Raw genomic sequence first — 22,180 nt, 5'->3', positions numbered from 1 at the left:
TTATTACAGGAGTGGGTGGGTGAGATTCTGTGGCCTGTGTTGTGCAGGAGGTCAGACTAAATGATCAAAATGGTCCCTTCTGACCTTCAAGTCTATGAGCATCCAACTGAGGGTCCTAGTGTCTGGCCTCCAAGGTGCCCTCTGAGTTACCCTCCCTGGGTCACTTCCCACCACTGCCTTTCTTTCCCTGCTTTCAGTCCCAGATAAGTGAAAAGAAAAAGAAAAAGGTAACCAAACTGTCAGCCCCAGCTGGGCTCAGCATATAGTAATACTCCCTCAGGGAGGCTTCTCCAGCACCCTTGACAGGAGCCTTCAAGGTAGATTTGTCTTCCTCCCCCTTCTGAGCTGAGATGCTCCCTTTTCCACCCCTTCTCCAGTTACAGCATGCTTTGCAAGGCTGGAGGGGGCGGGGAGCTACCTGGGCCCAGTACTGTCTTTTAACCCCTTCCAGCCCAGTGTGGGGTTTGTATACCCCACCACACAGGCTTTGTGCCGGCCCTTATGCCCTTTTAGGCCATGGCCCTACTGACAACAGCGGGTCCAGACAAAGTCATGAGCACTCTATCTAGTACAGCTCCCATTGCCATGTTACCTGCATACCGCAACCAACAATAAGCACTGCAGGCAGCAGGAATGATTTGCAGAACTGGATTCCTAATAACTAACATCAACTGGCACACGTACTGATGTTTGAAAATGTTAAATTATTCCAAAAAGCGTCTCTTTTGAAAATGTCAAGATATTTTAGACATACTAAAGGAAGAGAAGAAATCTGCTTTGACAAGGCTTTTCCAATCAAGATGGTAATTAATTAAGAAACAGATGCTTTAACAGATGTTTTACTAGATATAATCATGTCTCATTACTTGTGTTTTTCTAATGCAATGTAGCATTCCATGCACAGTGCCCTAACATGGTTTTAATACATACAGTGTTGGAATGTTATAAAATGACCCAATATGAAAATAAAAGCACAAAGCCCTGTTTGCCTTATATTTAGGAGTAGTCCCATTGACCTCTCAAAGTTACTCATTTAAATAAAGCAAGAAGGTTTTGCCTTTGAATTTGCATATCCAAATATGCAAAACAATAGGCTGTAAGGAGGGAAGCACATCTACAAGTAGCAGCTCATTGCTATGTCTGCAACTCAAACATAATGCAGCCAAACTTCATTCCTAATAGAGGATTAGATTGAGAGTTTACTCTCATTCCTGAGAAAGTGTGATGCTCCAGTAGTAGCTGTGGAAAGAATCATAGAAAATTGGGATTGGAAGAGACCTCAGGAGGTCTCTTCCAAGAACTTCAGCTTGGACATCCCTCTGACTTCCAACCCCTCTTGAGATCTTGGCAAAATAGGCTACATCATTACCAAAAGCACCAAACTTGTCCCCACGTCCAGATAGCTCTGCTTGTTGGTGCATGGAGGGTTCTGCCAACTCCCCACTTCTCCCTATGCACTTTCATGCAAGGCAAGAGAATCAGACTCTCATCCTCTGCTCTCTGCCTAATGTCTGGATTCAAGACCAGAGTAGGTCCTGCACAGCCAACTCAGAGTGATGGATGGTATCTTAAACCCCTTTACTCCCATACATAGCCACTCACTGCAGTCTGCCCCATAGTTATTAAAAGATGATTTGTTCAAAACAACTGCCGATACAGAAAGCTATATTTTAAGAGCTTCATCTCTGTGTTCCTTGCAGCCTTTTATTTAGTTTATCTGCTCAGGGTCAAATTTCTACCATCTACAACTCATGCAATCTTTTTACCAGATGTAAGTGAGGGCAAAGTTGGCCCCAGGGTGGATAAAAATCATTTTTTTAAAATAAAAAAAAATCAGATTTTTTTTTATTTAAATTGGATTTTTTTTTTATAATTTTTTTTTGGAGGAAAAAACCTATCTAAAGATAGTTTTAATTAAGATACATTATAGCTCAAAGATCTCTCATCATGGAATAGGGATTATAAATTCTAATTGTATAGTATGAGACAATATATTAATATAATGTTTAAGGGAAGTTTTGTAAATGAGCTCCAGTAGTTCATGGATTAGAGACCCAATTTTATGGGGCTCCAGGGGCTTCTGTATAGATAATTTAAGTTAATCTTTCTATCTACCCAATGGGACTCAGGGCTTAGTCTAAAAGATACTATCAGATATGCTTAGTTTTGCAGTTCTCAAACTGTGGATTTGTGTCTCCGGAGATAACATGTTTGTTAACAGCAAAAATGTTTTTAAATAAATAATATATAGAGGTGAGAAATAACAGACCTTAACTCCACTGTCCCTCTGCAAATTTGCATTCACAGAATCAATCCCTTACCTCTCTCTAAAAGTGCAAAGTTTCAAAAAGTTCAATGAATAGAAGATTGTTGGGGGTGGAACAGATCTGGACAAGGAGAAGAAGTCTGGAGATAAATGTGAGAAGGGAGGGACAGGCAGTAGAAACAAAAGTGAAACTGTTTGAGCAACATATTCCAGAAGTCTTGAGGTCTTTCTGAGTGTAGTCTTCATTGACTTGAGATCTACCATGCCATTCTCTCACTAGAAGGGAAAACCTCTAATGGCAGCAGGCCATAAAAGAGACCCAGTTTGAGAATATTGTAATGAAGTTCCTCTACCTGTGGGTAAGACAGGCATGCGTGCAAAATGTAAACAGTGCAACAAAGAACTGCAAGGCCTGGTTGCCCTGAATGAAACAACATCATGAGAAGTGTTCCTTCTCAGGAAGAAGCTGCGTTGAAGACGATGAAAGGAACATGTCTGAACATGCAGGATCTTCAGGATGGTAAACTTTTTTATTTCTTACTTCTTTCTTAAGGACTGCCTGTCTTCCTTCTGTAGTATTCTTGAATTCTCATGTTTGAGCAAAAAATATAGTTGTTACTCTATGGTACTATCATTTTAGATGCAGTTATGATAAAAAATAAATAGACGAAATAAGCAGATCTTCCTTCCTTTTACAATTTCACCTTTAAAGTAGTACTGAGTATCAGTGAATGCAATGAGTAATATGGTAATAATAATAATTAACTGCATTGACTTATTTGGCTTAGGAGAATCCATCCTCAACATACAGGATTCTGAAGACTATTCACCTTCAAGATCACCATCTTTTTCTATAGCTTCAGAGTTATCTGCCAAAGATACTGTTTCAGTCACATCATGTATGTCACATAGCTACAGTATATCAGCTATAGCAAAAAGAAAAAAAATCTCCATCATCCAGAAACAACCATAGATAAGTTTGTGATAAGAACCAGCAGATTACAAAAAGAGATAATTGATTAAAAAATTGCCCGGTTTGTTTATGCAACAAACTCTCCTTTCCGTATGATTGAGAACTCACACTTCATTAACATGGTTCACTCATTACGACCAGGATACAGTCCACCCAACAGAACAGATGTTGCAGGCAAAGTGCTGGACAAAGTGTATGAAAGAGAAATTGAACGGTGTGCAAAAGGTCTATAGGGTAAAATTGTTAACCTGAGCAATGGAGCAATGTCCACAATGATCTTGTTGTATGTGCCTGTGTGACAACAGAAGAAGGGAATGTCTTCCTTAAAGAAACAATTGATACATCAGGAAATGCACACACAGCAGAATATTTACAAGAAGTAGCAGTAAAAGCTATAACAAACTGAAAAAAAATTGAAATGTCTAGTACGCAGCTTGGTCACAGAAAATGCTGCAAATGTATCCAAGATGAGAAGAAATTTAGAAGAGAGTGAAGAGTCCCAAGCTAATAATATACGGTTGCAGTGCTCATTTGATGCGCCTCCTAGCCAAAGACTTCAGTGTTCCATAAATAAAGGCTAATGTTGTTGAAATTCCAAAATACTTCTGTAACAACCACTTTACAGCAGCTGCTCTGAAAAAAGTGGGAGGAACCAAGCTAACTCTCCCGCAAGACGTGCAATGGCTATATCAAGAACTGGCCTAATCTGACGACAGTTTATGAACAAAATCATGAAAAAATAAATGGCACTGTTACAGCCAACGTTCTCAACATTGGGTTTAAGAGAAATGCTGAACACAGGCTAAGTACCCTGAAACCTATTTCTGCAGCCTTGAACGAAATGCAGGGAAATAGCTGTTTTATTGCTGATGCTGTTGAAATTTGGAAGGAACTGAGTGAGATCTTAAAAAGAGAAATATGCAAGGCCAGAGTTAAATTACAAGCATTAAAAAAACAAATGGGACAAACACTATCTCCAGCTCATTTTCTTGCAAGTATTTTCAGTACTTGGTACCAGGGTCAAACCTTAACTGCTGAAGAAGGGGAGTTGGCTATGACATGGACATCCAGCAATCATCCCTCCATAATGCTAACTATAATAAACTTCAGAGATAAAGCAAACCATTCAAGAAATATGTTTGCTGATGATGTTTTAAAGAAAGTCACACCAGTGAACTGGTAGAAGTCACCTAAGCACTTGGATTCAGAGACTGTTGAAGTGATAATTTCACTTTTAATAGCAGTAGCTTCTTCTGCTGGTGTAGAAAGAATATTTTCTTCCTTTGAACTAATTCATTCCAAATTGAGAAATCATTTGGGACCTGAAAAAGCAGGAAAGCTGGTTTTTCTTTTCCAGATTATGAACAAACAGGAAAATGAAGGTGAAGACGACTGAGTTAACTGCAGAAGCCAATATTTTAAGTTTCCCATGTTGACCTGGCTGACAGTCAATTTAATTTGTTTTTGTTTTTTTTTAAATATTTCATTTAAATGCTTAAATTCAAGCATCTGAATAATCTTCTTATGGTCGGTGGGTGCAGTGCCATGAAAGTCAGTGAGACTACGCAGAGGCTTAAATTTAGGCACTTGTGTGAATGCCTTGCAGAACTGGGGCCTTATTACTGGAGAAAAGTAACCTACCCAGTAATAGTTAAACCTACCCAGAAAAACCACCAATATTCCAGATATATCCTCGGGACACATTCTGATCTGACTTATTTCATCATAGATTAGAGTAATTTCATTGACTTTGATGGGTTTACTCTGGATTTAGGGATAGATTCTACAAGACCTTATACTAGTATGTTTGCAGACAGGGCCGGCTCCAGGCACCAGCTTATCAAGCAGGTGATTGGGGTGGCAACTCCGGAGCGGGGCGGTACCTTCAGCTATTCGGCGGAGGGTCCCTCACTCCCGCTCAGAGCGAAGGACCTCCCGCTGAATTGCCGCAGATCGCGATCGCAGCTTTTTTTTTTTTGGCTGCTTGGGGCGGCAAAACTCCTGGAGCTGGCCCTGTCTGCAGAATCTGGCCCTTACACAAAAGTGCTGGAAAAGTCAGAATATAGCCCAGTAGGGCAAAATCCATTCTCAAAGAGGAATTCAAATTTTCTGTAATAGTTTTTGATAGTTAATGCTGATCTCCAACTTGGGTGTATGCATTTCCCATTAAGTATTAGCAAATAAAGATCCAGACTTGGATCTTACCTATATGAGTTGATTCACACATATGCAAAATTAATGCAAAATGCTATCAAATAAGAATGGTTATATTTTTTTATCCAGTTTACACAGTTGTAAATGACTACATAAGATACAAGGCAGTGGAGAATTAGGCCCACTTTGCCTAGTCAATGGAGACAATTTTTCTTCAATATTTCTGTAAGTGTTTCTTATTTAATTCTAAATTAAGTTTCCGATAAATAGACTCTCTGTCCCTTCCCGGCTGCCTTGTTAGTCTCAATTTTTTCTAAAATTTATTTCCCATGGAAAACTTCACATTTCTGAATTTTCATTTATTCCAAATTGGAATGAAAATTTTTTCATAAATCCAAGGTTTTCCACAAGAAGAAAATTTCAGTTCCAGTTCTACTCTACTTCATACATTTCATGAAAGATTATTTTTTAAAAACTCCCAAAAAAGACACAGAAATACAAAGCTATAGAAGAATAATAACTAACCTGGTTATAAAGGGCACAAATATGCAATGCTGTATTTCCTGAGGCATTCTGTGCTCCCATATCTGCTCCATAAAAAAGTAAGTGTTCTAAATGCTGGACATGTCCATATCGGCAAGCCTATAAAGACATAAATTTAACATTTTGATTACTATACAGTCTTACTGTACCAGGTAAATATCCCAATTAGACATTTCTTCATACAAGTATATGCTACATCCTTATGGCCTAATTCTCAGTTATTCCGTATGATTCTAGAGTCCCAGTAGGAACACCAAGAGACACCACCTCCATCATTCCCCTCCTTTATTTCTCCCTCCTAAGTTCCACCTGTAATAATCCTCCTTTCAGTACAGCAGCATTTGGTACAGTTATGGCCCTCCCAAGAGAGTGCTTCTATATCTGATGAAGCCAGTCATTACCAAGTGACACATTTCCTTCTCCAAGAGCTGAGAGTGCTGTCTCTGCAGTGTTCCTATGTTTACCACAGGAAGGGTTCAGGACCCACACTTGGATGCTGTGCACAACAGCTGACACTAGGTGCCTGGGTTGGCTCCAGAAAAAACACTTTAAAATGGAAGTAAGGTTTGAAATGAAAATAATCTTTGATATAGTAAATATGAAACTGAGCAAGTTAAGGGTCTGATCCACCTCCTATTGAAGTCAATGGAAAAAACTCCCACTAGCTTCAATAGAGGCCCAGTTGGGGCATAAGGTCCAGATGTTGTAAAAAATGTATACATGTGCTCAAGTTTGCACATTAAAGTGGAAATCAATAGGAGTCCTTGTGTGCATAAAGTTAAACGTGTGCTTAAGAATTTGGAGGATAACAGGCTAAGATACAATAAGATACATAATTTGGAACTATTTACCTACCAACGTGGTCTTGTTACTCGTATTAATGCAGTGGGAACTGTATACAACAGAACCAAGACAAAATATTCATTCACTTTCAAAACTATGATTAAAAACCTTGAGACTGTAAATTAATATGTTGCATATTTGGCTGAAAAGCATTTATTTTCTGTTTATGAGCATTAGAGTAGAAAATCAAGCTTTTTTGGAAAGGTGACACTAGATGGCACTGAAGATGATCTGATTTCTGAACACTGCTTTTAAAGAGTGAAGATATGTTGGAGAATTAGATCAGCCAAAGTATTTTAAGTCAATGATTTTTCACAACATTGTTTCCTTCTGAATATCTTCCTCCGATCTGTGAGCACAAGAGCTACAAGAGTGTACTTCAGAAATATGTATTATATACAGAACAGTCAAAATAATTACAAAACATAACTCAAAAAAGATGACTGAGATTTAACAATAAATGCAGAGGCGCTGCATACAGAGGGTCTGATTTTGATCCAAAGAGAGAAAACCTGTGAATTATTTGGCCAGATGCACTGCTCAAATTTCAAATACCGATTAGGTGGAATTAATTGTTCATTGAATGAGACCATGAATTATTCACAGAAGTTATCTGGTGAATAATTTTCATTAATGAATAAATCTGAGGGGAAAAAAAATCACAGTATTTCTGTCTATTAATCTTAGCGATTTATCTGGCTCCCATTACCATAGTACATGAATGTCTCAGAATCTTTAATGTATTGATCCTCACAACACCCCTGCAAGTCAGGGAAGTGCTATTATCCCCATTTTACAGATGGGGAACTGAGGCTAATTAACCTGTCCCACATCACTCAGTTATCCTATGGCAGAGCAGGGAGTGAAGCCAGGTTTTCCAAGTCCCAGGCTAGTGCCCTAACTAGTGGACCATTATTCTTGTCTCTGGTCACAGACCATCCACAAGCAGAAAGGGGGGAAAAAACAATATTTGTTAAATAGTTTACTCATTATGAATTATTTGCCCAAGTAGAGGAAAAAAACCCAGATTAAATGAAAATAGAAAGATTTATTCTAAAAGATATTATTCACCAAGGAGCAAATGGAACAGCCATATAGGATGCCCAAATCTATCACTGCAAAATGATAATGTATATTTGTGTTCACAAGTACAGTCTAGATTAGGATAGACAAATGCTGAGTTCCAGAGTTCCAGCTAGTGAGTGGAGGCATGCAAAGGACTAAAATGTTGGAAAAGACGGTTACTCACCATTGTAACTGTTGTTCTTTGAGATGTGTTGCTCCTATCCATTCCAGTTAGGTGTGCGTGCCGCGCGTGCACGGCTCTTCGAAAGATTTTTACCCTAGCAACACCGGCGGGCCGGCTGGGCGCCCCCTGGAGTGGCACCGCTATAGCGCTAGATATATACCCCAGCCGGCCCGTCCGCTCCTCAGTTCCTTCTTGCCGGCTACTCCGACAGTGGGGAAGGAGGGCGGGTCTGGAATGGATAGGAGCAACACATCTCAAAGAACAACAGTTACAACGGTGAGTAACCGTCTTTTCTTCTTCGAGTGATTGCTCCTATGCATTCCAGTTAGGTGATTCCCAAGCCTTACCTAGGCGGTGGGGTCGGAGTGAGACGTGGCAGAGTGTAAGACTGCTGAGCCGAAGGCTGCATCGTCTCTGGATTGCTGCACCAACGCGTAGTGGGAAGCGAAGGTGTGGACAGAAGACCAGGTGGCCGCTCTACAGATGTCCTGGATGGGGACATGGGCCAGGAAGGCGGCAGACGAGGCTTGAGCTCTCGTAGAGTGAGTGGTGAGACGGTTAGCTGGTACACAAGCAAGCTCTTAGCATGTTCGGATACATGCAGTGACCCAGGAGGAAATCCTCTGAGAGGAGACCGGCTTGCCTTTCATACGCTCCGCAACTGCTACGAATAGTTGGGGCGAACGCCGGAAGGATTTTGTTCGCTCTATGTAGAAAGCAAGGGCCCTGCAGACGTCCAGGGTGTGAAGCTGTTGTTCCCGACTCGAGGCGTGAGGCTTCGGGAAAAAAACAGGAAGAAAAATGTCCTGCTTTAAATGGAAGGCCGACACCACCTTAGGGAGGAAGGCCGGGTGTGGCCGAAGCTGAAACTTGTCTGCATGAAAGATGGTGTACGGTGGACCAGCCGTCAGGGCATGAAGCTCGGAAACTCGCCTCGCTGAGGTTATGGCGACGAGGAAAGCTGTTTTCCACGACAGATGTAGCAGGGAACACGTGGCCAAGGGCTCAAAGGGGGCTCTCATGAGCCTGGTCAAAACCAGATTCAGATCCCAGGACGGGGTAGGACGCCGTACTGGCGGGAACAAGCGATCTAGGCCTTTGAGGAAGCGGGAAACCGTCGGATCGGAGAAGATGGACCGGTGACCGACGGGCAGCCGAAAGGCGGATATGGCCGCTAGGTGCACTTTCAACGATGAGACCACAAGACCTTGCTCCTTAAGTGACCAGAGGTAGTCCAGGATCGTTGGTATAGGGACGACAAACGGATTCAGGTCTCTCTGATCGCACCAGATTGCGAATCGCTTCCATTTCGCGAGGTAAGTCGAGCGAGTGGAGGGCTTCCTGCTCTCTAGCAGGACTCGCTGGACCGCCACTGAACAGGCACGCTCCGCGTGGGTCAACCACTCAGGCACCAGGCTGTAAGATGGAGGGACTGCAGGTCCGGGTGGCGGAGCCTGCCGAAGTCCTGCGTTATCAGATCCGGCCACAACGGGAGGGGAATGGGATCCCGGACGGAGAGCTCGAGCAGCAGAGTGTACCAGTGCTGCCTCGGCCAGGCCAGAGCGACGAGTATGAGGTGGGCCCTGTCCCTCCGAAGGTTGAGAAGCACCCGGTGTACGAGCGGGAACGGAGGGAAGGCATATAGGAGGTGACCCGTCCAGGAGCAGAGGAATGCGTCCGACAGGGAGCCCGGGGCGCGACCCTGGTAAGAACAGAACTGGTGGCACTTCCTGTTCTCTCTGGAGGCAAACAGGTCTATTTGGGGAAACCCCCACCTGCGGAAAATTGTGTACACCATATCTGGACGCAGCGACCACTCGTGTGAAAGGAACGACCTGCTGAGACGGTCGGCCAGCGTGTTCTGCACTCCTGGAAGATAGGACGCTACCAGGTGAATCGAGTGGGTTATGCAGAAGTCCCACAGGAGCATCGCTTCCGTGCAAAGTAGGGAGGATCAGGCCCCACCCTGCTTGTTGACATAAAACATCACCGTTGTGTTGTCCGTCAACACCGCGACACAACGCCCTTGGAGACGGGAGCGGAAGGCTTGACACGCGAGGCGAATCGCCCGCAGTTCCCTGACATTGATATGTAAGGAGAGCTCTCGGGGCGACCAGAGACCTTGGGTGTGCAGGTCGGCTAGGTGTGCCCCCCACCCTAGCTCTGAAGCATCCATGGTCAGGGTGACGGATGGTTGAGGAGGGCGGAATGGGACTCCGGCACACACCACTTCTGGGTCCAGCCACCAGGTGAGCGAAGCGAGGATCGGCTTCGTGGGCGTGACTACCATATCCATGGAGTCACGGTGGGGATGGTACACTGACGCAAGCCAAGTTTGAAACGGGCGAAGATGCAACCTCGCGTACGGAGTGACGAACGTGCACGAAGCCATGTGGCCCAGGAGGCGGAGGCAGGAACGCACTGTTGTTGTTGGAAAGGATTGTAGGCCCCGAACTAGGGAGACCAGAGACTGATGCCGAGGTTGGGGCAGGCAGGCCCTGGCCAAATTGGAATCCAGGACCGCTCCGATGAACTCCACCCTTTGCGATGGAGTCAACGTTGACTTCTCGGCATTTATCATAAGTCCTAGGTGCTGAAACAGGGCTAGGATCGTGGTCATGTGACCCGCTACCAGTTGGCGGGATGGTCCACGGACCAGCCAATCGTCGAGATACGGGTAGACGTGTATCCGACGACGGCGGAGGGCCGCGGCAACCACTGCCATACACTTGGTGAAGACCCTCAGCGCTGTGGAGAGGCCGAAGGTTAGCACTGCAAACTGGTAGTGCGTGTTGTTGACAACGAAACGCAGGTAGCGTCGATGAGGAGGGTAAATCGCGACATGGAAATATGCGTCCTTCATGTCGACGGCGGCAAACCAGTCTCCCAGATCCAGGGAGGGAATGATAGTCCCCAGGGTTACCATGCGAAACTTGAGCTTGAGCAGGTACCTGTTGAGCTCTCGGAGGTCGAGTATGGGTCGTAGACCTCCCTTCGCCTTGGGGATTAGGAAATATCGGGAATAAAATCCCCTGCCTCGCATATCGCTCGGCACCTCCTCTATGGCACCCAAGCTCAGCAGAGACTCGACCTCTTGTAAGAGGACTTGCTCGTGAGAGGGGTCCCTGAAGAGGGACGGGGTGGGTGGGTGGGAGAGCGGGGGCGAAACAAACTGAAGACGGTAACCGGACTCTACCGTGCGTAGCACCCAGTTGTCCGTTGTAATCTGGGACCACGCAGGGAGGAAGTGGGAAAGACGGTTGAAAAATAACGGGGAAGGATCCGGTGAAGAGACTGATGGGCCGTCCTCGGGCGTCCCATCAAAATGCCTGCTTCGGCCCTTGAGGGGCTTTAGAGGGCGCCTGGGACTGGGTACGCCAATTGCCCGATGGTCTACGGCGGTTCAGTCTGCCTCTGCGTCCATTATCAGGCCGCGACCTGGACTGATTAAATGGCCGATAGGGCTGCTGCCTGAAGGACCTCCGCTGGGTAGCAGGCGTGTGCATGCCCAGGGTGCGGATGGCAATACGGCCATCCTTAAGGGTCTGGATTCTGGAGTCTGTCTTCTCCGAGAATAGGCCCTTGGTATCGAAGGGCAGGTCCTGCAAGGTATACTGGACTTCTGGCGGCAAGGTAGACGATTGCAGCCAGGAGATCCTCCTCATGGTCACTCCTGATGCCAAAGTCCTGGCTCCGGAATCTGCAGAGTCCAGGGAGGCCTGGATGGAGGACCTGGAGGCTTTCTTGCCCTCTTAGAGAGGGCCACGAAGTTGTCGTAGGCATAGCGGCTAAGGAGAGCCAACTGATTGGATATCCGTAGTTGAAGGCCGCCAGCCGAATAGACCTTCCGGCCCAACAGGTCCATCCTGCGCGCGTCCTTGGACTTCGGCGCTGGCGTGGGCTGCCCATTTCTCTCCCGGTCATTCACCGACTGCACAACGAGGGAGGCTGGGGCCGGGTGCGTATACAGGTACTCGTACCCGGTCGGGGGCACTGAGTACTTTCGCTCCACGCCTCGAGCAGTGGGAGGGATGGACGCAGGTGATTGCCAGATTATAGTGGCATTTTTCTGAATAGTGCGAATGAAGGGCAGGGCCACTCGCATCGGGGCCTCAGCTCCAATCACATTAGTAACCGGATCCTCGTCCTCAGTGACCTCTGGGAGGTTGATGGCTTGTGCCACCTGACGGAGGAGGTCCTGATGGGCACGCAAGTCAATCGGTGGGGGATCCGATGATGAGGACCCCGCCACCGCCTCGTCCGGCGAGGAAGACGAGGAATGGCCCTGACCAATGGCTTGTAGCTGTGGTTCGTCCATGGGGTGCGAAGCCTCCGCCTCTACGGGATGTTCTGCCGGTACAGGTGGCGGCGGAACCTCAACCGGAGGTGATGGAGGGGGCCTGCTGACAGTGGCTTCCGGCACCCCGTGGTCGGAGGGCCTGGGTCGCTGGAGGGAGGGGGTGCCTTGAGCCTCGTGAAAGGCCCAGGGGGTCCAGAAGCCACATTGCTGTGGATCGTGGTCCTGTCCTTGGGGGTCTGCCCGGTGATCTCCACCGCTGCCCTCGTGCGAGGCGACCGACGATTGGCGGGAAGGCCATGGGGGGGCAGAGGCGCTCAGGGACTGCGCCGTCGATGCCGCTAGTCTGTCCGTGGACGGTGCCGGGGACCGGTGCCGATCGTCGCGGTACCGGGAGCGAGAGCGGGACCGTCGACCGCGTGAGTACCAGGAGGTCGACTGCGATCTCGACCGTTGTCGACGGGAGCGGCTCCGAAAACGGTGCCGGGAGCGGTGCCGGGATCCAGACCTTCTTCGGTGCCGACGGTCCGGAGACCGGGACCGGGATCACCTCCGGGAGTGCGACAGTACCGCGATGAGGAGCGGTACCGGGACTGCGACCAGCGCCGAGACGGAGAGCGGTACCTGGATGGTGACCGGTGCCGGGACCTGGATCGGCGTGAAGGTGACCGTCTCCGGGATCGGGATCGGGAGTGGGACCTGGATCGCCTTCTATCCCGTCTTTCAAGCGAAGGAGGCCGTATCATGGCCGGCTTGCCCACTGACTGCACAGCCCGCACCGGCGGTGCCGGGGGCCGGAGGCTCGGTGCCTCTGTTAGCTCTATGAGCTCCCTCACCGTCGAGAACGTTTCGGGCGTGGACGGGAGAGGCAGCTCGACCACGGTTTGCACCGGGGAGCACGGAGGTACCGGACTCAACGGCCCTGTCGGCGCTGGAGTCGACGGTACCGCGCACGGTCCGTGCGCTGTCGAGGTCGGTACCGAGGGGGCCGACACTGGCTGCTGGACAAGCAGTCTCGATGCAGCAGTCTTCCCAGACTTTGGCTGCGGCTTCCGTTTCCCCGATGGTGAGAGGGAACGGTGCCGGGGCTTCGGTGCCGGTTGTTTCTTAAGAGTCTCGGTACCGGACCTGTCGGGGACCGCTGGAGCGCTCCGTGCCGAGGACGACGGCGGAGCTGATGGTGTCGGCACCGCAGGGGTAAGCGCCGATTCCATTAGGAGCTGCCTTAATCTAATGTCCCGCTCCTTTTTCGTTCTAGGCTTGAACGATCTGCAAATCGGGCACTTATCTGGTCGATGGGCCTCATCAAGACAACGCAGGCAGGAGTCGTGAGGGTCTCCAATCGGCATGTGCTGCTGGCAAGCCGCACAGGGCTTAAACCCCGGTGTCTTGGGCATACGCCCACACCGGACGGGAAAAGAGGGGCTAAGCCCCCCTCATTCCCCTTAATCTACCTAATAACTTACTTAACTAACTATTTTAACTACTATATACACTAACTACGAAACTAGAACAGAGGTGAGCTAGGGATGTGGAGGACAAACGAGCACTCCACTGTTCCAACGGCCGTCACGGGCGGGAAGAAGGAGCTGAGGAGCGGACGGGCCGGCTGGGGTATATATCTAGCGCTATAGCGGCGCCCAGCCGGCCCGCCGGTGTTGCTAGGGTAAAAATATTCCGAAGAGCCATGCACGCGTGGCGCGCACACCTAACTGGAATGCATAGGAGCAATCACTCGAAGAAGAATCTCAGGTTTCTAATCCCAATTTTTCTATTGACTCACTACATGACCTTGGGCAACCCCTTGTGCTGTTTCCCAGTAGCCTGTGGTTAAATACAGCCTCTCCTCTGGTTCCCAGACCTCTCAGGCTTCTCCTTAGGTTCTCCCAGCTCCTTGTTCCTCCCCTGGAACACCAACCCACAATGCTGCCTCCCTGGGCCTTTCCCCCTTTCCAGGAGCCAAAACAGAGATGAACTCCACCCCTAGGGTCCTCTTCAATTTGTCTTCTGCAGACGCTTCCCAGAGAGAGAGAGGGAACTCTACCTCCTGTCTCATGGATCTCCTTTCTGCTGAGTTCTCTCCTCTCTCTGTAGTCTTCCCTGACCCTTTTATAGCTGGGGTTTCTAAGGATAATTAAACTGCCAGATCAGGATCAAATGACGGATAGTTGCTATATCACAAGCAGAGCTTAGCCTGTTTCCCCTTAAAAGGCCACCCAGCCTGTGACACTACCTCAAAGGGGGTTAATCACTAGGGCCCAGATCCACAAAAGTATCGGGGGTTACAATGTTCGGCATTGTGACGCCTAACTTTTAGGCACCTAAGAAATCACTGGAACTAAAATGGGAGCCACAAAGCCTGAACTAGGTGCCTAGCTTCCCTATACAATAAATGGGGAGTGATAGGCACCTAAGAATGTGATCCACAAAAGCCAGCATGCTAAGCAGGGAGCAGCCTTAACTAGCCAATGGAAGATGCTGATGTGAGAAATATGCTAAACTCCACCCTTAAGCACTTAAGTCTGGGCTTCGGGGGACACCTATCTCTGCTTGTGATCCATAGCTGGGAACCCCTCTCCTGGAGGTGTCTATGCTGTTTCTTGCAAGATGAGTTAGGAACCTTCTTAACTCCACATGAAAGAGAAGGAGGAAATACCACCTCTCTTATAACTTTTAGACCAGTGGTTAGAGCACCCAGCCAGGATGTGGGAGACCCAGGTTCAGTTTCCCCTCCTCTTCCCCCGCACCCCGCCTGATGGGGAGAAAATATTTCAACAGGGGTCTCCCACCCCCAGTAGAGTGATCTAACCACTGGGCTGCCAGATAGTCTGATGTACGTCTGACTTAAGTTCTCCTGTTGAAGCTGTTCCACTTTCCATAAATAGTCAGTCATTGGAGCAAGAGGACTGGACCTCTCTCCCTCTGGATAAATACTAAAACAGTCATTGTGAGCCGAAGTGGAACAGCTTCAACAGGAGAGACTATGGCAGCCCCACATCAGAATATCCCATAGTCCAGTGGTTAGGGCACTCACCTGAGAGGTAGGAGACCCCAGTGCAAATCCTTTCTCCCCACTAGGCAGAGAAGGGAATTGAACCTAGGTTTCCCACATTACAGATGAGTGCTCTAACCACTTAAAGATATAAGGGAGGCAACACCAACTCGGTTTTTGATGGGGTCTAATCCAGTGGGTGCACTCAGTGCATGCCTACTGGATCAGGCTCTGCAGGTGAGATAGGCATTCCCCTATCTTCCCAGGATTGTGGATCCTGCTGGTACCCCAATGACTAGAGGGAAGCAGTAGTGCCCATGCAGAGAGGCAGAAACATAGGTGCCTAGGGAACTGTTACAGTGAACATTTATGCACCAAGTCAATTTAGAATTAGATGGCAGCTGAGCAGGAGTTTTGTGGATTGCAGTGTCTTGTGGAACTGGGATTTAGGTGCCTAAATTAGGTACTTAATACCTAATGTGAATCTGGGCCTAAATGACTGTTCTAGTAAATGTGTAGAAACCAAGCTGTGATTAATGACTTCTTTACTATCCTAGGTCACTTCACATCTCTCAAAAATGGTAATAGATGGGATAGCTTTATACTGCCATCTTTCACATATCAGAGAGGGGTACTGACATTCTTGCTTACGGAGGATGGATTGCTCAATTAACCCATAATCCAGACATAAATTTCCTTGATTTATCTAGGATTAAAACCAAGAAGGTGATTTTGGAAAACATAGCCCCCTTCCAGTGAGAGAAATAATTAATATAGATCTATTAAGTTGGGTTTTCATACAGAGAGGAAGGATTCTTCTTTGTACTTCCAGAGATTGCAGGTGAGACCATTCCTTGAAAGAAAAGCTCCTCCCCATCACTGTCACCTAGACTTCTGAGGGAATCAAAAGAAATGCTTACCTACCTCCAATCCACCAAACCAATTATAATGGTAGATAAACCCCTTTTACTTACTTCCTAATAGAGATGGACCCAAACAAATAACCAAGATCTGAACACCCTGGAACACTGAAAAAGCTTGAATACGAGTCCAAACTTTGCAACTCATACCCACCACATACTAGGAAAAGAATTGTGTACTAAGAAAACAATGATGAAGGAAAAGTAAACATCCTTCTTAGGTCAGAAAACCTGATTTGACATCCCAGGATATTTGCCCATGAACACACATAGGTAGATATACCTATGGGTTAGGCTAAAAGGGGTAAAAACAAAGGTGATGTCATGCTAGGAGTCTACTACAGGCTACCTAACCAGGTGGAAGAGGTAGATGAGGCTTTTTTTAAACAACTAACAAAATCATCCAAAGCCCAAGATTTGGTGGTGATGGGGGACTGGGGGACTATCCAGATATATATTGGAAAAATAACACAGCAGGGCACAGACTATCCAATAAGTTCTTGGACTGCATTGCAGACAACTTTTTATTTCAGAAGGTAGAAAAAGCTACTGGGGGGGAAGCTGTTCTAGATTTGATTTTAACAAATAGGGAGGAACTCGTTGAGAATTTGAAAGTGGAAGGCAGCTTGGGTGAAAGTGATCATGAAATCATAGAGTTCACAATTCTAAGGAAGGGTAGAAGGGAGTACAGCAAAATAGAGACAATGGATTTCAGGAAGGCTCAGAGATCTGATAGGTAAGGTCCCATGGGAATCAAGACTGAGGGGAAAAACAACTGAGGAGAGTTGGCAATATTTCAAAAGGACACTATTAAGGGCCCAAAAGCAAGCTATTCCGCTGGATAGGAAAGACAGAAAATGTGGCAAAAGACCAGCTTGGCTTAACCACGAGATCTTGCATGATCTAAAAAATAAAAAAGAGTCATATAAAAAATGGAAACTAGGACAAATTACAAAGGATGAATATAGGCAAACAACACAGGAATGCAGGGGCAAGATTAGAAAGGCAAAGGCACAAAATGAGCTCAAACTAGCTACAGGAATAAAGGGAAACAAGATGACTTTTTATCAATACATTAGAAGCAAGAGGAAGAACAAGGACAGGGTAGGCCCACTGCTCAGTGAGGAGGGAGAAACAGTAACAGGAAACTTGGAAATGGCAGAGATCCTCAATGACTTCTTTGTTTCAGTCTCCACCAAGAAGTCTGAAGGAATGCCTAACATAGTGAATGCTAATGGGACGGGGGAAGGTTTGGAAGATAAAATAAAAAAAGAACAAGTTAAAAATCACTTAGAAAAGTTAGATTCCTGCAAGTCACCAGGGCCTGATGAAATGCATCTTAGGCCTGGTCTACAGTAGGGGGAGGTTCGAACTAAGGTACGCGAATAGCGTAGCTGAACTCGAACTACCTTAGTTCGAACTACTTACCCGTCCTGACGGCGCGGGATCGAAGTCCACGGCTCCCCCGTCGACTCTGCCACCGCCGTTCGCGGTGGTGGAGTTCCGGAGTCGACGGGAGCGTGTTCGGAGTTCGATATATCACGTCTAGATGAGACGCGATATATCGAACTCCGAGAAGTCAATCGCTACCCGCCGACCCAGGCGGGTAGTATGGACGTACCCCTAGAATACTCAAGGAGCTAATAGAGGAGGTATTTGAGCCTCTAGCTATTATCTTTGGAAAATCATAGGAGATAGGAGAGATTCCAGAAGATTGGAAAAGGGCAAATATAGTGCCCATCTATAAAAAGGGAAATAAAAACAACCCAGGAAACTACAGACCAGTTAGTTTAACTTCTGTGCCAGGGAAGATAATGGAGCAAGTAATTAAGGAAATCATCTGCAAACACTTGGAAGGTGGTAAGGGGATAGGGAATAGCCATCACGTATTTGTAAAGAACAAATCATGTCAAACCAATCTGATAGCTTTCTCTGGTAGGATAACGAGTCTTGTGGATAACGGAGAAGAGATGGATATGGTATACCTAGACTTCAGTAAGACATTTGATACGGTCTCGCATGATATTCTTATCAATAAACTAGGCAAATACAACTTAGATGGGGCTACTATAAGGTGGGTGCATAACTGGCTGGATAACCGTACTCAGAGAGTAGTTATTAATGGTTCCCAATCCTGCTGGAAAGGTATAACAAGTGGGGTTCCGCAGGGGTCTGTTTTGGGACCGGCTCTGTTCGGTATATTCATCAACGACTTAGATATTGGCATAGAAAGTACGCTTATTAAGTTTGCAGATGATACCAAACTGGGAGGGATTGCAACTGCTTTGGAGGATAGGGTCATAATTCAAAATGATCTGGACAAATTGGAGAAATGGAAGTAAACAGGATGAAGTTTAATAAAGACAAATGCAAAGTGTGTCACTTAGGAAGGAACAATCAGTTTCACGCATACAGAATGGGAAGAGACTGTCTAGGAAGCAGTATGGCAGAAAGGGATCTAGCAGTTATAGTGGACCACAAGCTAAATATGAGTCAACAGTGTTATGCTGTTGCAAAAAACGCAAACATGATTCTGGGATGCATTAACAGGTGTGTTGTGAGCAAGACACGAGAAGTCATTCTTCCGCTCTACTCTGCGCTGGTTAGGCCTCAACTGGAATATTGTGTCCAGTTCTGGGCATCTCATTTCAAGAAAGATATGGAGAAATTGGAGAAGGTACAGAGAAGAGCAACAAGAATGATTAAAGGTCTAGAGACATGACCTATGAAGGAAGGCTGAAAGAATTGGGTTTGTTTAATTTGGAAAAAGAGAAGACTGAGAGGGGACATGATAGCAGTTTTCAGGTTTCTAAAAGGGTGTTGTAAGGAGGAGGGAGAAAACTTGTTCATCTTAGCCTCTAAGGATAGAACAAGAAGCAATGGGCTTAAACTGAAGCAAGGGAGGTTTACGTTGGACATTAGGAAAAAGTTCCTAACTGTCAGGGTGGTTAAACACTGGAATAAATTGCCTAGGGAGGTTGTGGAATCTCCATCTCTGGAGATATTTAAGAGTTGGTTAGATAAATGTCTATCAGGGATGGTCTAGACAGTATTTGGTCCTGCCACGAGGGCAGGGGACTGGACTCGATGACCTCTCGAGGTCCCTTCCAGCTCTACAATCTATGAGTCTATGAATCCCAGACCAATTCATTTTAGCAGTAACCAAGAAACTAATCCATACAGAAGACAGACTGAGAAAATAATTACACTGAACATGGGAAACTGCTGGAATATACTAGGGTACTGAGCTGCTTCTGATGCATATCCGAAGAGGCTTCTACAGTATCTCTGATACATTTGCATAGGACTCTTACTGCCTTTTTTTTTTTTTAACTTTAGTTCTCCCCAAAATGATATCCCCAGGCCACTGGTAATTCTACAGCTAAACCTTCCAAGGGTCCAGACTGGCAAGGTGATGAGCACCATCAGATCCAATTAATGTCAGTGAGAGGTAAATATGCTCAAGAACTCAGAGAATCAGGTACCAAGTGTGAAATTCAGCCCTGTGGAAAGGTTCATCAAAAGGCCTATGCACCATTTACAGCACTGCATCCAAGTTCCAGAGCCTACCGAGGAAAGAAAGTTCTGCTATAGTTTTTGCACGTGCACACGCTCATGCACCCACACACACAGAGCTTCCTTCATTTCTTGTCTCACGACTTTAGCGCTACAAAATGACCCAATATCTGATGCCATACCACAATCTGTGTGCAGCAACCCTTCCAATCCTTTTGCCTAGAGCAGCGGTTCTCAAACTGTGGGTCAGGACCCCAAAGTGGATCATGACCCCATCTTAATGGGGTCGTCGAGGCTGATGTTAGACTTCCTGGGGCCCAGGGCCAGGGATCAAGACTGAGGGCTTCAGCCCTGGGTGGCAGGGCTCAGGTTACAGGCCCCTCCGCCAGGGGCTGAAGCCCTTGGGCTTGGGCTTCAGCCCCCCAACCCGGGGCGAGGGTGGGGTTGGGAAGGCTCAGTCTTCGGTCCCCCTACCTAGGGTCATGTAGTAATTTTTGTTGTCAGAAGAGGGCAATGGTGCAATGAAGTTTGAGAGCCCCTGGCCTAGAGAAACACCAGCAATGCTGGATGTTATCAGTTTTATGCTGATTTCTTGTAAGCTACATACCTCCTTCCCTTAATACAGTGACTGCACTTAGAATGCCATAATCCACCACTTCACTTCATGTGCATTAAGCACACTGCTGCTAAATCCCTTATCTGAAGGTCTTAGAGGAAATTCAGGCTTATTAGGAGAACATATAGGAGAAGAGGCCTAAGAAAAAACAAGTCTCAACCAAAAAGCATCTTACCAAATTATATGGATTTCTATGAAGAAAGAGATACATAGGCTTCTGGAATATAGACACGGGATGCCTATCATTTCCCAAAGAAAGACTCCTGGTTGTTGTTGCAAAGCTGAACAAGCTATACCTGAAAAATAATCATGGTACACTATTGTCTAGCTCAAGAGATCACCAGAACCCTAAGGCATACTGAGACTAAACAAGGCCCTAAATCACTCTCTTATGTGGACCAGGTGGCAGCAAATGTATTTGCCTACCAAATATTGAAAACTACTTGAGCAGAGCAGTCAGGAGACCCAGTTATGGAGAAAGGGGAAATGTCACTTGAAACTTTCTATCTAGAAGAGAGGAAGCAAACCTCAAATTCTGAACTGGTTAGGGCAAACCAGTGAGAAACATCCTTCCGTACAGCACACTAAAGGATTCCAGAGTCAGATAGGACTTGTGTCCACATATTCGTTATATTATATATATATTATATATTATATTATATAACCACCAATGACTAAGGTCAAGATATTTCTGGTATAAAGGAACAAGCAGCATTACCGAGAAAATGGAAAGTGGCATCTTAAAGAGAAAGATCCAGCAATATCCAGTGAGGCAAACCAGTGAGGCAAACCAGGGCAAAGTTAGGGCAAACCAGTGAGAAACATCCTTCCGTACAGCACACTAAAGGATTCCAGAGTCAGATAGGACTTGTGTCCACATATTCGTTATATTATATATATATTATATATTATATTATATAACCACCAATGACTAAGGTCAAGATATTTCTGGTATAAAGGAACAAGCAGCATTACCGAGAAAATGGAAAGTGGCATCTTAAAGAGAAAGATCCAGCAATATTTTTGCAGTGGGGCATTTGTAACAGAATGCTACAATGCAGACTTCCAAGAGTCCGCTAGAAGAATGTGCAATACCAGCCAGCTGGAGCAGTAATTTGTGCAACTATGTCCATAGAAACTGCGAGGCTTGACTGCTGCAAAACTCTAACAGACTGGATATTCACTTCACTAACAGCAAATTCCATGGTGCTAAACAAAACAAAAGAAAAAGAAATCTCTGCATATATAAATTAAATATCTTCCAATAAAATATTTTACAGAGTCCCACACAATACGCAAAATCCTGGGAAAGCAATTTGTTGAGCAGGCATATTTCCTGACCTCACAGTAAATATAAAATCTAATGAAGAGTAATCGTTCATACCTGATGAATCTCTTGCCATCCATTTTCGTCTTTGCAGCTGACTGTAGCATGTTCATGAAGTAAAAGTTCACAACAATAAGGGTCTCCTCCTACTACAGCGGTGTGGTATAGTGGTGTCAATCCACAGCTGTCCTTGTAGTTAGGAGATGCTCCAAGCTCTAAAAGGGTCTACAAGTAGTTATAAATGGTGAACATGTCTGAGCAAATAACTGAACGACTCGGTGTATATTTAAAGTCCTTTCCAAAGTATTGTTTAGTAGGAGGCATTTTTTGTTACTGTTTATACAAGCTGACTGAATGGGCTGCAGTACAGACAGCCTCAGAAGAGCTATGGCACAGTGCCAAAGGCCCATGGTAATTCAGCCAGTTGGTGCACTATGTGAAGTCCTAGCTTTGGTAGTCAGGGAATCTGCAGGCGCTCCAGCAA

The 22,180-nt window shown here is 46.1% G+C and overlaps 1 protein-coding gene across 1 annotated transcript in view; it reads right to left on the bottom strand.

Annotated features, from left to right (window-relative positions):
- SHANK2 (SH3 and multiple ankyrin repeat domains 2) overlaps nt 1–22,180 on the bottom strand; it is a 700,055-nt gene that overhangs the window by 532,734 nt on the left and 145,141 nt on the right. Inside the window, exons 9-10 of the mRNA XM_045014265.1 lie at nt 21,754–21,921; nt 5,919–6,035 (exon numbers count right to left, since the gene is read on the bottom strand). Coding sequence (XP_044870200.1) covers nt 5,919–6,035; nt 21,754–21,921 — 285 coding nt within the window. The remainder of the gene's footprint in view (nt 1–5,918; nt 6,036–21,753; nt 21,922–22,180) is intronic.

The sequence above is a fragment of the Mauremys mutica genome, chromosome 4 (assembly GCF_020497125.1).
Source record: "Mauremys mutica isolate MM-2020 ecotype Southern chromosome 4, ASM2049712v1, whole genome shotgun sequence".
Lineage (NCBI taxonomy): Eukaryota > Metazoa > Chordata > Testudines > Geoemydidae > Mauremys > Mauremys mutica.
The sequence above is the reverse complement of the archived record's forward strand: the minus strand, read 5'-3'. Positions and strand labels throughout refer to the sequence as shown.